General features: G+C 47.6%; 1 protein-coding gene across 1 annotated transcript; it reads right to left on the reverse strand.

The window, feature by feature from the left end:
* Positions 1-3,710: 3,710 nt before the first annotated feature.
* Positions 3,711-10,370, reverse strand: LOC139399572 (pre-mRNA splicing regulator USH1G-like). The gene is made up of 3 exons (XM_071144932.1): positions 10,005-10,370; positions 5,742-6,614; positions 3,711-3,994 (listed from the first exon to the last, which is right to left on the reverse strand). The coding sequence occupies exons 1-2, from the start codon at positions 10,353-10,355 to the stop codon at positions 5,781-5,783; spliced, it is 1,185 nt and encodes a 394-aa protein (XP_071001033.1). The 5' UTR covers positions 10,356-10,370; the 3' UTR covers positions 3,711-3,994; positions 5,742-5,780.
* Positions 10,371-12,208: the final 1,838 nt, after the last annotated feature.

A 12,208-nucleotide genomic window follows, 5' to 3' on the forward strand; every position in this document is an offset into this window, starting at 1 on the left:
GGGATTCTACGCAAGGCGCGTTATAGCACTCACTATACAGCCGACAATGTGCTTTTTAAAGGCATTTTCCCAGAAGTTCGCGGAGATCGCATTCATTGTAAAAGCTGCGTATTCAGACTAAAGAGTAAATGACCTTTAAAAACCTGTTATGGTGCACAGCGTTATAACACATCTTGTATTGAATCCCGGCCTCTGTCTAATGGATTAATAAACAAATACAAACAAATAACCATATGCTCATGTATGTAAAAATCATGTCCTTAACAAATGCACTGGCACTAGGAGCACAGGCCCAGGGGATTGTAGTACGGTATCTAACATGCCCCATGTACTGACACCAGTCTCTGACACCAGTCTCTGACACCAGGAACAGTCTCAGGGGATGGTAGTACGGTATCTAACATGCCCCATGTACTGACACCAGTCTCTGACACCAGTCTGACACACAGTCTCAGGGGATGGTAGTACGGTATCTAACATGCCCCATGTACTGACACCAGTCTCTGACACCAGTCTCTGACACCAGGAACAGTCTCAGGGGATGGTAGTACGATATCTAACATGCCCCATGTACTGACACCAGTCTCTGACACCAGGAACACAGTCTCAGGGATGGTAGTACGGTATCTAAATGCCCCATGTACTGACACCAGGAACACAGTCTCAGGGGATGGTAGTACAGTATCTAACATGCCCCATGTACTGACACCAGTCTCTGACACCAGGAACACAGTCTCAGGGGATGGTAGTACGGTATCTAACATGCCCCATGTACTGACACCAGGAACACAGTCTCAGGGGATGGTAGTAAGGTATCTAACATGCCCCATGTACTGACACCAGGCTCTGACACCAGGAACACAGTCTCAGGGGATGGTAGTACGGTATCTAACATGCCCCATGTACTGACACCAGGAACACAGTCTCAGGGGATGGTAGTATGGTATCTAAATGCCCCATGTACTGACACCAGGAACACAGTCTCAGGGGATGGTAGTATGGTATCGAAATGCCCCATGTACTGACACCAGGAACACAGTCTCAGGGGATGGTAGTATGGTATCTAACATGCCCCATGTACTGACACCAGGAACACAGCCTCAGGGGATGGTAGTAAGGTATCTAACATGCCCCATGTACTGACACCAGGAACACAGTCTCAGGGGATGGTAGTACAGTATCTAACATGCCCCATGTACTGACACCAGGAACACAGTCTCAGGGGATGGTAGTAAGGTATCTAACATGCCCCATGTACTGACACCAGGAACACAGTCTCAGGGGATGGTAGTAAGGTATTTAACATGCCCCATGTACTGACACCAGGAACACAGTCTCAGGGGATGGTAGAACGGTATCTAACATGCCCCATGTACTGACACCAGGAACACAGTCTCAGGGGATGGTAGTACAGTATCTAACATGCCCCATGTACTGACACCAGGAACACAGTCTCAGGGGATGGTAGTACAGTATCTAACATGCCCCATGTACTGACACCAGGAACACAGTCTCAGGGGATGGTAGTACAGTATCTAACATGACCCATGTACTGACACCAGGAACACAGTCTCAGGGGATGGTAGTAAGGTATCTAACATGCCCCATGTACTGACACCAGGAACACAGTCTCAGGGGATGGTAGTACGGTGTCTAACATGCCCCATGTACTGACACCAGGAACACAGTCTCAGGGGATGGTAGTAAGGTATCCAACATGCCCCATGTACTGACACCAGGAACACAGTCTCAGGGGAGGGTAGTACGGTATCTAACATGCCCCATGTACTGACACCAGTCTCTGACACCAGGAACACAGTCTCAGGGGATGGTAGTACGGTGTCTAACATGCCCCATGTACTGACACCAGGAACACAGTCTCAGGGGATGGTAGTACGGTATCTAACATGCCCCATGTACTGACACCAGTCTCTGACACCAGGAACACAGTCTCAGGGGATGATAGTACGGTGTCTAACATGCCCCATGTACTGACACCAGGAACACAGTCTCAGGGGATGGTAGTACGATATCTAACATGCCCCATGTACTGACACCAGTCTCTGACACCAGGAACACAGTCTCAGGGATGGTAGTACGGTATCTAAATGCCCCATGTACTGACACCAGGAACACAGTCTCAGGGGATGGTAGTACAGTATCTAACATGCCCCATGTACTGACACCAGTCTCTGACACCAGGAACACAGTCTCAGGGGATGGTAGTACGGTATCTAACATGCCCCATGTACTGACACCAGGAACACAGTCTCAGGGGATGGTAGTAAGGTATCTAACATGCCCCATGTACTGACACCAGGCTCTGACACCAGGAACACAGTCTCAGGGGATGGTAGTACGGTATCTAACATGCCCCATGTACTGACACCAGGAACACAGTCTCAGGGGATGGTAGTATGGTATCTAAATGCCCCATGTACTGACACCAGGAACACAGTCTCAGGGGATGGTAGTATGGTATCGAAATGCCCCATGTACTGACACCAGGAACACAGTCTCAGGGGATGGTAGTATGGTATCTAACATGCCCCATGTACTGACACCAGGAACACAGCCTCAGGGGATGGTAGTAAGGTATCTAACATGCCCCATGTACTGACACCAGGAACACAGTCTCAGGGGATGGTAGTACAGTATCTAACATGCCCCATGTACTGACACCAGGAACACAGTCTCAGGGGATGGTAGTAAGGTATCTAACATGCCCCATGTACTGACACCAGGAACACAGTCTCAGGGGATGGTAGTAAGGTATTTAACATGCCCCATGTACTGACACCAGGAACACAGTCTCAGGGGATGGTAGAACGGTATCTAACATGCCCCATGTACTGACACCAGGAACACAGTCTCAGGGGATGGTAGTACAGTATCTAACATGCCCCATGTACTGACACCAGGAACACAGTCTCAGGGGATGGTAGTACAGTATCTAACATGCCCCATGTACTGACACCAGGAACACAGTCTCAGGGGATGGTAGTACAGTATCTAACATGACCCATGTACTGACACCAGGAACACAGTCTCAGGGGATGGTAGTAAGGTATCTAACATGCCCCATGTACTGACACCAGGAACACAGTCTCAGGGGATGGTAGTACGGTGTCTAACATGCCCCATGTACTGACACCAGGAACACAGTCTCAGGGGATGGTAGTAAGGTATCCAACATGCCCCATGTACTGACACCAGGAACACAGTCTCAGGGGAGGGTAGTACGGTATCTAACATGCCCCATGTACTGACACCAGTCTCTGACACCAGGAACACAGTCTCAGGGGATGGTAGTACGGTGTCTAACATGCCCCATGTACTGACACCAGGAACACAGTCTCAGGGGATGGTAGTACGGTATCTAACATGCCCCATGTACTGACACCAGTCTCTGACACCAGGAACACAGTCTCAGGGGATGATAGTACGGTGTCTAACATGCCCCATGTACTGACACCAGGAACACAGTCTCAGGGGATGGTAGAACGGTATCTAACATGCCCCATGTACTGACACCAGGAACACAGTCTCAGGGGATGGTAGTACAGTATCTAACATGCCCCATGTACTGACACCAGGAACACAGTCTCAGGGGATGGTAGTACGGTGTCTAACATGCCCCATGTACTGACACCAGGAACACAGTCTCAGGGGATGGTAGTATGGTATCTAACATGCCCCATGTACTGACACCAGGAACACAGTCTCAGGGGATGGTAGAACGGTATCTAACATGCCCCACAGGGGCCAACGTATTGGGGTCAGACAGAGAGGTGTTGGAGGGGGGCAGGCCACACCTCCTTGTTCTTCTCTCTGTACACTGTGCCACATGACATACAAGAACACTGCTGCACATCAACACTGTGTTCTGTGGATACAGATCCAGGCAGTCTTTGGCTGACTGCGTATGGTGACGCAATGCTCCAAAAGATGGCATGCCACAGCTCTCTGTCCTTCACGGAAGCAGCAAGGTCCTCTGTAGTTAATTAAAACGGTCAACAGTGTCATTTAGTTCATTAAAACGGTCAACAGTATCTTTTAGTGCATTAAAACAATCAACAGTGTTGTTTAGATCATTAAAAAGGTCAACAGTGTCTTTTAGTTAATTAAAATTGGTCAACAGTGTCCTTTAGATCATTAAAAACAGTCAACAGTGTGGTTCAGTTAATTAAAAGGGTCAACAGTATCTTTTAGTGCATTAAAACCGTCAACAGTGTCGTTTAGTTCATTAAAACGGTCAACAGTGTCATTTAGATCATTAAAATTGGAAACAGGGAAGTGGACTTCTAGAACTCACTCTGATGAAGCTGGAACGATCCAAAATACCTTTCAGATTTCTTCAGCTCTTCTCCTTCATTTACAAAGTCCATAGAAAGCTCAGGTTTCTGTATTTTACTTGTCTTCTTTTGTTCACTGAGATGTTTATCTTAACAATGTCCTCCTTTCTGCCTAACAAGTCACAGGGTGACATAGGGAAAGAAATGACAACATTTCTCTGAATGTCCTTACATAATCGCAGAGTCAGACAAGCGTGTCCCTGAATATTGCATACACTACAACAAACCACTATTTATGTTGTAGCTGTAAAGTCTCTGAATGTTGCATATACTACAACAAACCCCTTTGAGACATTAGACCTGACAACACTGAGCATCAATGCTCCACTGACCTACCTTTAAGGTAGGAAGAGCATTCTGCTGGACCTATACAGTGTGTCCACCTAGTGGTCTCCAGAAGAATGGCAACGACATATTTGAAGAGAGACAGGAATGAATTCTATGCCTGATTGTTACTATTATCATCAACCAAAGAAAACACTAGATGCCCATCTCCATAACTATGTGTAGAGGAGAGCAGCGACAATACTAACATGTCCCAGTGAAAAATCCCCACACTACACACTCAGATGTAATCTGGAGGTTAGGTTTACTCTGTAGGCTAGGTTTACTCTGTAGGCTAGGTTTACTCTGTAGGCTAGGTTTACTCTGTAGGCTAGGTTTATTCTGTAATGTATGTTTACTCTGTAGTGTAGGTTTACTCTGTAGTGTAGGTTTACTCTGTAATGTAGGTTTACTCTGTAATGTAGGTTTACTCTGTAATGTAGGTTTACTCTGTAGTGTAGGTTTACTCTGTAATGAAGGTTTACTCTGTAGTGTAGGTTTACTCTGTAATGTAGGTTTACTCTGTAGGCTAGGTTTACTCTGTAATGTAGGTTTACTCTGTAATGTAGGTTTACTCTGTAGGCTAGGTTTACTCTGTAGGCTAGGTTTACTCTGTAATGTAGGTTTACTCTGTAGTGTAGGTTTACTCTGTAGTGTAGGTTTACTCTGTAGTGTAGGTTTACTCTGTAGGTTAGGTTTACTCTGTAATGAAGGTTTACTCTGTAATGAAGGTTTACTCTGTAATGTAGGTTTACTCTGTAATGTAGGTTTACTCTGTAGGCTAGGTTTACTCTGTAATGTAGGTTTACTCTGTAATGAAGGTTTACTCTGTAATGTAGGTTTACTCTGTAATGTAGGTTTACTCTGTAATGTAGGTTTACTCTGTAATGAAGGTTTACTCTGTAATGTAGGTTTACTCTGTAGGCTAGGTTTACTCTGTAGGCTAGATTTACTCTGTAATGTAGGTTTACTCTGTAGTGTAGGTTTACTCTGTAGGTTAGGTTTACTCTGTAATGTAGGTTTACTCTGTAGGTGAACAGTAGTAGTAGAGGTATACAGTACCTACACAGCATCTTCAGATCCAAAAGTGTCATTCACCATTCACAGCAGGGTGTCCTCGATGTAGTCAGGGTCCTCAAGGGTCTCCAGACGCCTCTTGCAGGCATCTAGGATTTTCTTCCTGGGCCCCAGGGGGATGTGGATGCTCTTGAGGTCCTGGTCCGAGCACAGCAGCAGCGCCTCCAGGTCAATCTTCTCCCGCCTGAAGACGGTGAGGAACTCGCCCATGGTCTGCGCAGCCAAGAACACCTCCAACGGGCTGGTCACGGCCTCGAAGTCATCATCCAGCCCCAGCTCCAGCTCGTCCCAGGGAAGCTCCTGGTGGTTCCTTTCCCGGAGGCTGCTAGCACTGCCGATGCTGTCCCCCCCATCGTCCAGGCTGGGCGAACGCCGCAGCCGGCTGCGCAGCCGCACGTTGGTGCTGCCAGCCCGTTCGGTTCCTCCACTGAGGCTCCCCTCGTCACGCCCGCCGATGCCGAACAGGCCGCCGCTGATATAGTTGCGTCGGAACACCATGGTTCCCAGACCGGGCCGGTTAAAGAGAGAGTCGTGGCCCGAGTCGGTGCTGACCTCAGAGTATTCCATGTCGGGCCGGTAAGACAAGTCCGGCTCGCTGATGGCACGAGAGATGGTGTCGTCGTTGGCGTCTCCGTGGAATATGTCTCGGAGGTTGCCGCGGCGCCCTGCGCGGTCCCGAGGGCCGACATAGGTTCCCTGTTTAAGGAACATGACATCGTTGCCCAGCTGAAGACCCGAGAGGGAGCGCACGCTCTTCCTGCCGTCCTCGTAGATCTTGAAGGTCCCGTCCCCTTGCTTCCTCTTCTCCAACCTCTTCTGGATCTTGGTCTTGCCTCGGGTTGTGGCGTGAAGAGTAGCCTGCAGGGACAAAGAGCAACACAGGCTTCAACCACTAATTATAGAGGAGCACACATCTCAAATTTAACAGATGACAAATGTTTAATGTTGGGAGTGTAATGTCCCTTTAATTTTCAACATGGCGTACATAATTATAGACTGCAAATAACTGTCATTGTATCCTCTCCTTTCTCCACTGATGGGAAATGTTGCTGTTCCAACTGTTGCATGTGAAACTCCCTCTCTGTTATGTCTGCTGCTGTATCGTTTCACATGCACAACAGTTAGAACAGCAACATTTCCCATCAGTGGAGAAAGGAGAGGATACAATGACAGTTATTTGCAGTCTATAATTATGTACGCCATGTTGACAATTAAAGGAACATTACATTTGTAAAACTTGAGATAAGTCCATATCCCAGGTCATTCATTTTATAGATGCAGCTTTGTACTACAATCCTAAATGAAGGGAAAAGAGAAGCATCATATTATTTCCAGATGTGCTGTGTTCATCTTTCCCATTTATTCATTTAGCTTGAGGCATCATATAGCTGGAGCTACACAAACAATGGCGTGGAATGTGCACTCCTCTTGACATTGGACTATTTTTATTTTTTTAACTATTTTTATCTGACAAACATTGGTTTTGGAGTGGAATGTCCCTTTAAATAAATATTAAAAAGCCAAAAATGGCTGGATGAGGCTGTACTGTACTGACCTAAGAGTACGGCACACTGTCACACCCTGATCTGTTTCACCTGTCTTATGCTTGTCTCCACCCCCCTCCAGGTGTCTCCTATTTTCCCAATTATCCCCTGTATACCTGAGTTTTCTGTTTGTCTGTTGCCAGTTTGTCTTGTCCTGTTAAGTCCTAACAGAGTGTTCCTGTGTTCTAGTTTTTCCTTAGCCTTCCCAGTTCTGACCTTTCTGCCTGACTCTGATTTGGGAGACACCTGGAGGGGAGTGGAGACAAGCACAAGACAGGTGAAATAGATCAGGGTGTGACACACACTGACGGTGGTGTTTAGGTGGTGCAGTTTGTACTGACCTGAGAGTATGGCACACTGACGGTGGTGCAGTTTGTACTGACCTGAGAGTATGGCACACTGACGGTGGTGCAGTTTGTACTGACCTGAGAGTATGGCACACTGACGGTGGTGCAGTTTGTACTGACCTGAGAGTATGGCACACTGACGGTGGTGCAGTTTGTACTGACCTGAGAGTATGGCACACTGACGGTGGTGCAGTTTGTACTGACCTGAGAGTATGGCACACTGACAGTGGTGGTGTTTGTACTGACCTGAGAGTATGGCACACTGACGGTGGTGCAGTTTGTACTGACCTGAGAGTATGGCACACTGACAGTGGTGGTGTTTGTACTGACCTGAGAGTATGGCACACTGATGGTGGTGCAGTTTGTACTGACCTGAGAGTATGGCACACTGACAGTGGTGGTGTTTGTACTGACCTGAGAGTATGGCACACTGACGGTGGTGCAGTTTGTACTGACCTGAGAGTATGGCACACTGACAGTGGTGGTGTTTGTACTGACCTGAGAGTATGGCACACTGACAGTGGTGGTGTTTAGGCGGTGCAGTTTGTACTGACCTGAGAGTATGGCACACTGACAGTGGTGGTGTTTAGGTGGTGCAGTTTGTACTGACCTGAGAGTATGGCACACTGACGGTGGTGCAGCTTGTACTGACCTGATAGTATGGCACACTGACAGTGGTGCAGTATGTACTGACCTGATAGTATGGCACACTGACAGTGGTGGTGTTTAGGCGGTGCAGTTTGTACTGACCTGAGAGTATGGCACACTGACGGTGGTGCAGCTTGTACTGACCTGATAGTATGGCACACTGACAGTGGTGGTGTTTAGGTGGTGCAGCTTGTACTGACCTGAGAGTATGGCACACTGACAGTGGTGGTGTTTAGGTGGTGCAGTTTGTACTGACCTGAGAGTATGGCACACTGACAGTGGTGGTGTTTAGGCGGTGCAGTTTGTACTGACCTGAGAGTATGGCACACTGACAGTGGTGGTGTTTAGGCGGTGCAGTTTGTACTGACCTGATAGTATGGCACACTGACAGTGGTGGTGTTTAGGTGGTGCAGTTTGTACTGACCTGAGTATGGCACACTAACGGTGGTGTTTAGGTGGTGCAGCTTGTACTGACCTGAGAGTATGGCACACTGACAGTGGTGGTGTTTAGGTGGTGCAGTTTGTACTGACCTGAGAGTATGGCACACTGACAGTGGTGGTGTTTGTACTGACCTGAGAGTATGGCACACTGACGGTGGTGCAGTTTGTACTGACCTGAGAGTATGGCACACTGACAGTGGTGGTGTTTGTACTGACCTGAGAGTATGGCACACTGATGGTGGTGCAGTTTGTACTGACCTGAGAGTATGGCACACTGACAGTGGTGGTGTTTGTACTGACCTGAGAGTATGGCACACTGACGGTGGTGCAGTTTGTACTGACCTGAGAGTATGGCACACTGACAGTGGTGGTGTTTGTACTGACCTGAGAGTATGGCACACTGACAGTGGTGGTGTTTAGGCGGTGCAGTTTGTACTGACCTGAGAGTATGGCACACTGACAGTGGTGGTGTTTAGGTGGTGCAGTTTGTACTGACCTGAGAGTATGGCACACTGACGGTGGTGCAGCTTGTACTGACCTGATAGTATGGCACACTGACAGTGGTGCAGTATGTACTGACCTGATAGTATGGCACACTGACAGTGGTGGTGTTTAGGCGGTGCAGTTTGTACTGACCTGAGAGTATGGCACACTGACGGTGGTGCAGCTTGTACTGACCTGATAGTATGGCACACTGACAGTGGTGGTGTTTAGGTGGTGCAGCTTGTACTGACCTGAGAGTATGGCACACTGACAGTGGTGGTGTTTAGGTGGTGCAGTTTGTACTGACCTGAGAGTATGGCACACTGACAGTGGTGGTGTTTAGGCGGTGCAGTTTGTACTGACCTGAGAGTATGGCACACTGACAGTGGTGGTGTTTAGGCGGTGCAGTTTGTACTGACCTGATAGTATGGCACACTGACAGTGGTGGTGTTTAGGTGGTGCAGTTTGTACTGACCTGAGTATGGCACACTAACGGTGGTGTTTAGGTGGTGCAGCTTGTACTGACCTGAGAGTATGGCACACTGACAGTGGTGGTGTTTAGGTGGTGCAGTTTGTACTGACCTGAGAGTATGGCACACTGACAGTGGTGGTGTTTGTACTGACCTGAGAGTATGGCACACTGACAGTGGTGGTGTTTAGGCAGTGCAGTTTGTACTGACCTGAGTATGGCACACTGACAGTGGTGGTGTTTAGGTGGTGCAGCTTGTACTGACCTGAGTATGGCACACTAACGGTGGTGTTTAGGTGGTGCAGTTTGTACTGACCTGAGAGTATGGCACACTGACAGTGGTGGTGTTTAGGTGGTGCAGCTTGCGGCTCACTGAGCTGCTTGTGTAGCTGGTGAAGCTCATGGCGTCTGACATGGACTGCTCCGACGCTGCCTCTTTGTGGAACTTGCGCTCCATACGCTTGTGGTGCTTCCGCTGCAGCTTCACACACTCCTTAATCCTCCTCTCGGCCTCGCGGAAAGCCCGCTCCTTCAGCTTCCCCACCAGCTTGGGGTTGAGGGCCGACTGCTTGGCGGCGATAGAGTCCAGGTAGCGGACACAGTCCATGTGGCTTTTGGTGGCGGCCATGTCCAGGGGCGTGTGGTAGTCGTTGTCCAGGCACCACATGTTGGCACCGAAGGACACCAGGAAGGACAGGCAGTTGTGGTGACCGTTGGCGGCCGCCAGGTGGAGAGGTGTGTTCCCCCATATGTCACACTTATCAGGGTTGCCTCTGCAGAACAAGAGGAAGTACAGACATCAGCTAGAATGTTGATCAAAAGAGGCTGAAAGAAGCAACGGGCATATAGCACACACATGGCCTCCATATTAGGAAGTCTTCATTCTAATATGGATGTTGTACACAGACCAGGGATGAACAGGACTATGTAAAACTATTTCAAATACTTGAACTGTGCTGGATTTAGTTTTTATTTTTCTCCCCAGAGCCAATGGTGTAGTCCCAAATGTGAAAATATCAAGCTAAATCTAATGCACCACAAATACGTGCTCTTAGTAAACAAGATACTTTTTTTTCACTCTTACCTGCACTTGAAACATCCATTTTTGCAACGATGTCAAGATCATCCCCAACTCTTTACAGTGTCAATGAAGACCCGTGCCCAGACAGAGGTGATGATGCTGTTACAACAAGTCATGTTCTGTTCCAAAGGCATTCAATAAGTGCTATCTGTGAGTAATATGAGCACTGCTGCTGCTCCCGTTTCAACTGTTCTGCCTTATTATTATTCGACCATGCTGGTCATTTATGAACATTTGAACATCTTGACCATGTTCTGTTATAATCTCCACCCGGCACAGCCAGAAGAGGACTGGCCACCCCACATAGCCTGGTTCCTCTCTAGGTTTCTTCCTAGGTTTTGGCCTTTCTAGGGAGTTTTTCCTAGCCACCGTGCTTCTACACCTGCATTGCTTGCTGTTTGGGGTTTTAGGCTGGGTTTCTGTACAGCACTTTGAGATATCAGCTGATGTACGAAGGGCTATATAAATAAATTTGATTTGATTTGAACCAGGAGAAGGATAACCCACTCTCAGATACTCCTAAACATAGCAGGTACCTTGTGAGAAAGCCCATTTTTTTTACATCGTGATTTCAGCACTGAGCTCTCATCCATGGGCTGTTCGAGTCTTCATAAATCATGTTTAACCTGACATCACAGTACCCTTTAGCACTGGTAAATCTCTGCAGCCACAGCACCAGCACCACAGTAAACTAATTCTTAATGACACCAAACAGATACACACGTTATGAGATGAACAATACCACTGTTTGGATCTGTTGTCATTACGTTTAGAGGATTTCTCTGGCTTCTCCATGCTTTTCATTCCCCTGCCATCAGCTTACCATCAGCCTACCATGACCCCATGGGCACCTCCGCCTCCACTAGGACCTACACCTCTACACTACAGTCAGCCTGTAACACAACCACCAGTTTGTCAACACCACTACACTAACCAGTGTCTTGTTTCACGGGAGGCCCGGGCCAGTCAGGCTGCCCCTGACTCGGGAGCGTACTACCGGGGTGTGCATACCTGGTGATGTCATGCTCACTTCCTTCAGTCGCGCAGCATTGGAGCTGAGTCTTCCCAATGTAGGGACAGTACAGTTGACTTAACGTGACTAATATTTGTTTAGGGCCAGTACAGATGACTTAACGTGACTAATATTTGTTTAGGGACAGTACAGATGACTTAACGTGACTATTTGTTTAGGGACAGTACAGATGACTTAACGTGACTAATATTTGTTTAGGGACAGTACAGATGACTTAACGTCACTAATATTTGTTTAGGGCCAGTACAGATGACTTAACGTGACTAATATTTGTTTAGGGACAGTACAGATGACTGAATATCACTAATATTTGTTTAGGGCTGAGGGGCAGAGTTCTAATGTGTTCCATAAAACATTGATAACATATCACAACGTGATTCGTATTTCAGTTCTATTCCCAGGAAAA

Source organism: Oncorhynchus clarkii, unplaced genomic scaffold, assembly GCF_045791955.1.
Source record: "Oncorhynchus clarkii lewisi isolate Uvic-CL-2024 unplaced genomic scaffold, UVic_Ocla_1.0 unplaced_contig_11092_pilon_pilon, whole genome shotgun sequence".
In the NCBI taxonomy this organism is placed as follows: Eukaryota; Metazoa; Chordata; class Actinopteri; order Salmoniformes; family Salmonidae; genus Oncorhynchus; species Oncorhynchus clarkii.

Excerpts from the sequence above, each read along its gene's own strand:
- LOC139399572 (XM_071144932.1), bottom strand. The coding sequence starts at position 10,355 with ATGTGGTGCCTGGACAACGACTACCACACGCCCCTGGACATGGCCGCC. Across the intron at positions 6,615-10,004 it reads TCAGTGTGCCATACTCTCAG|GCTACTCTTCACGCCACAAC; the intron begins GTCAGTACAAAC and ends TTGTCCCTGCAG.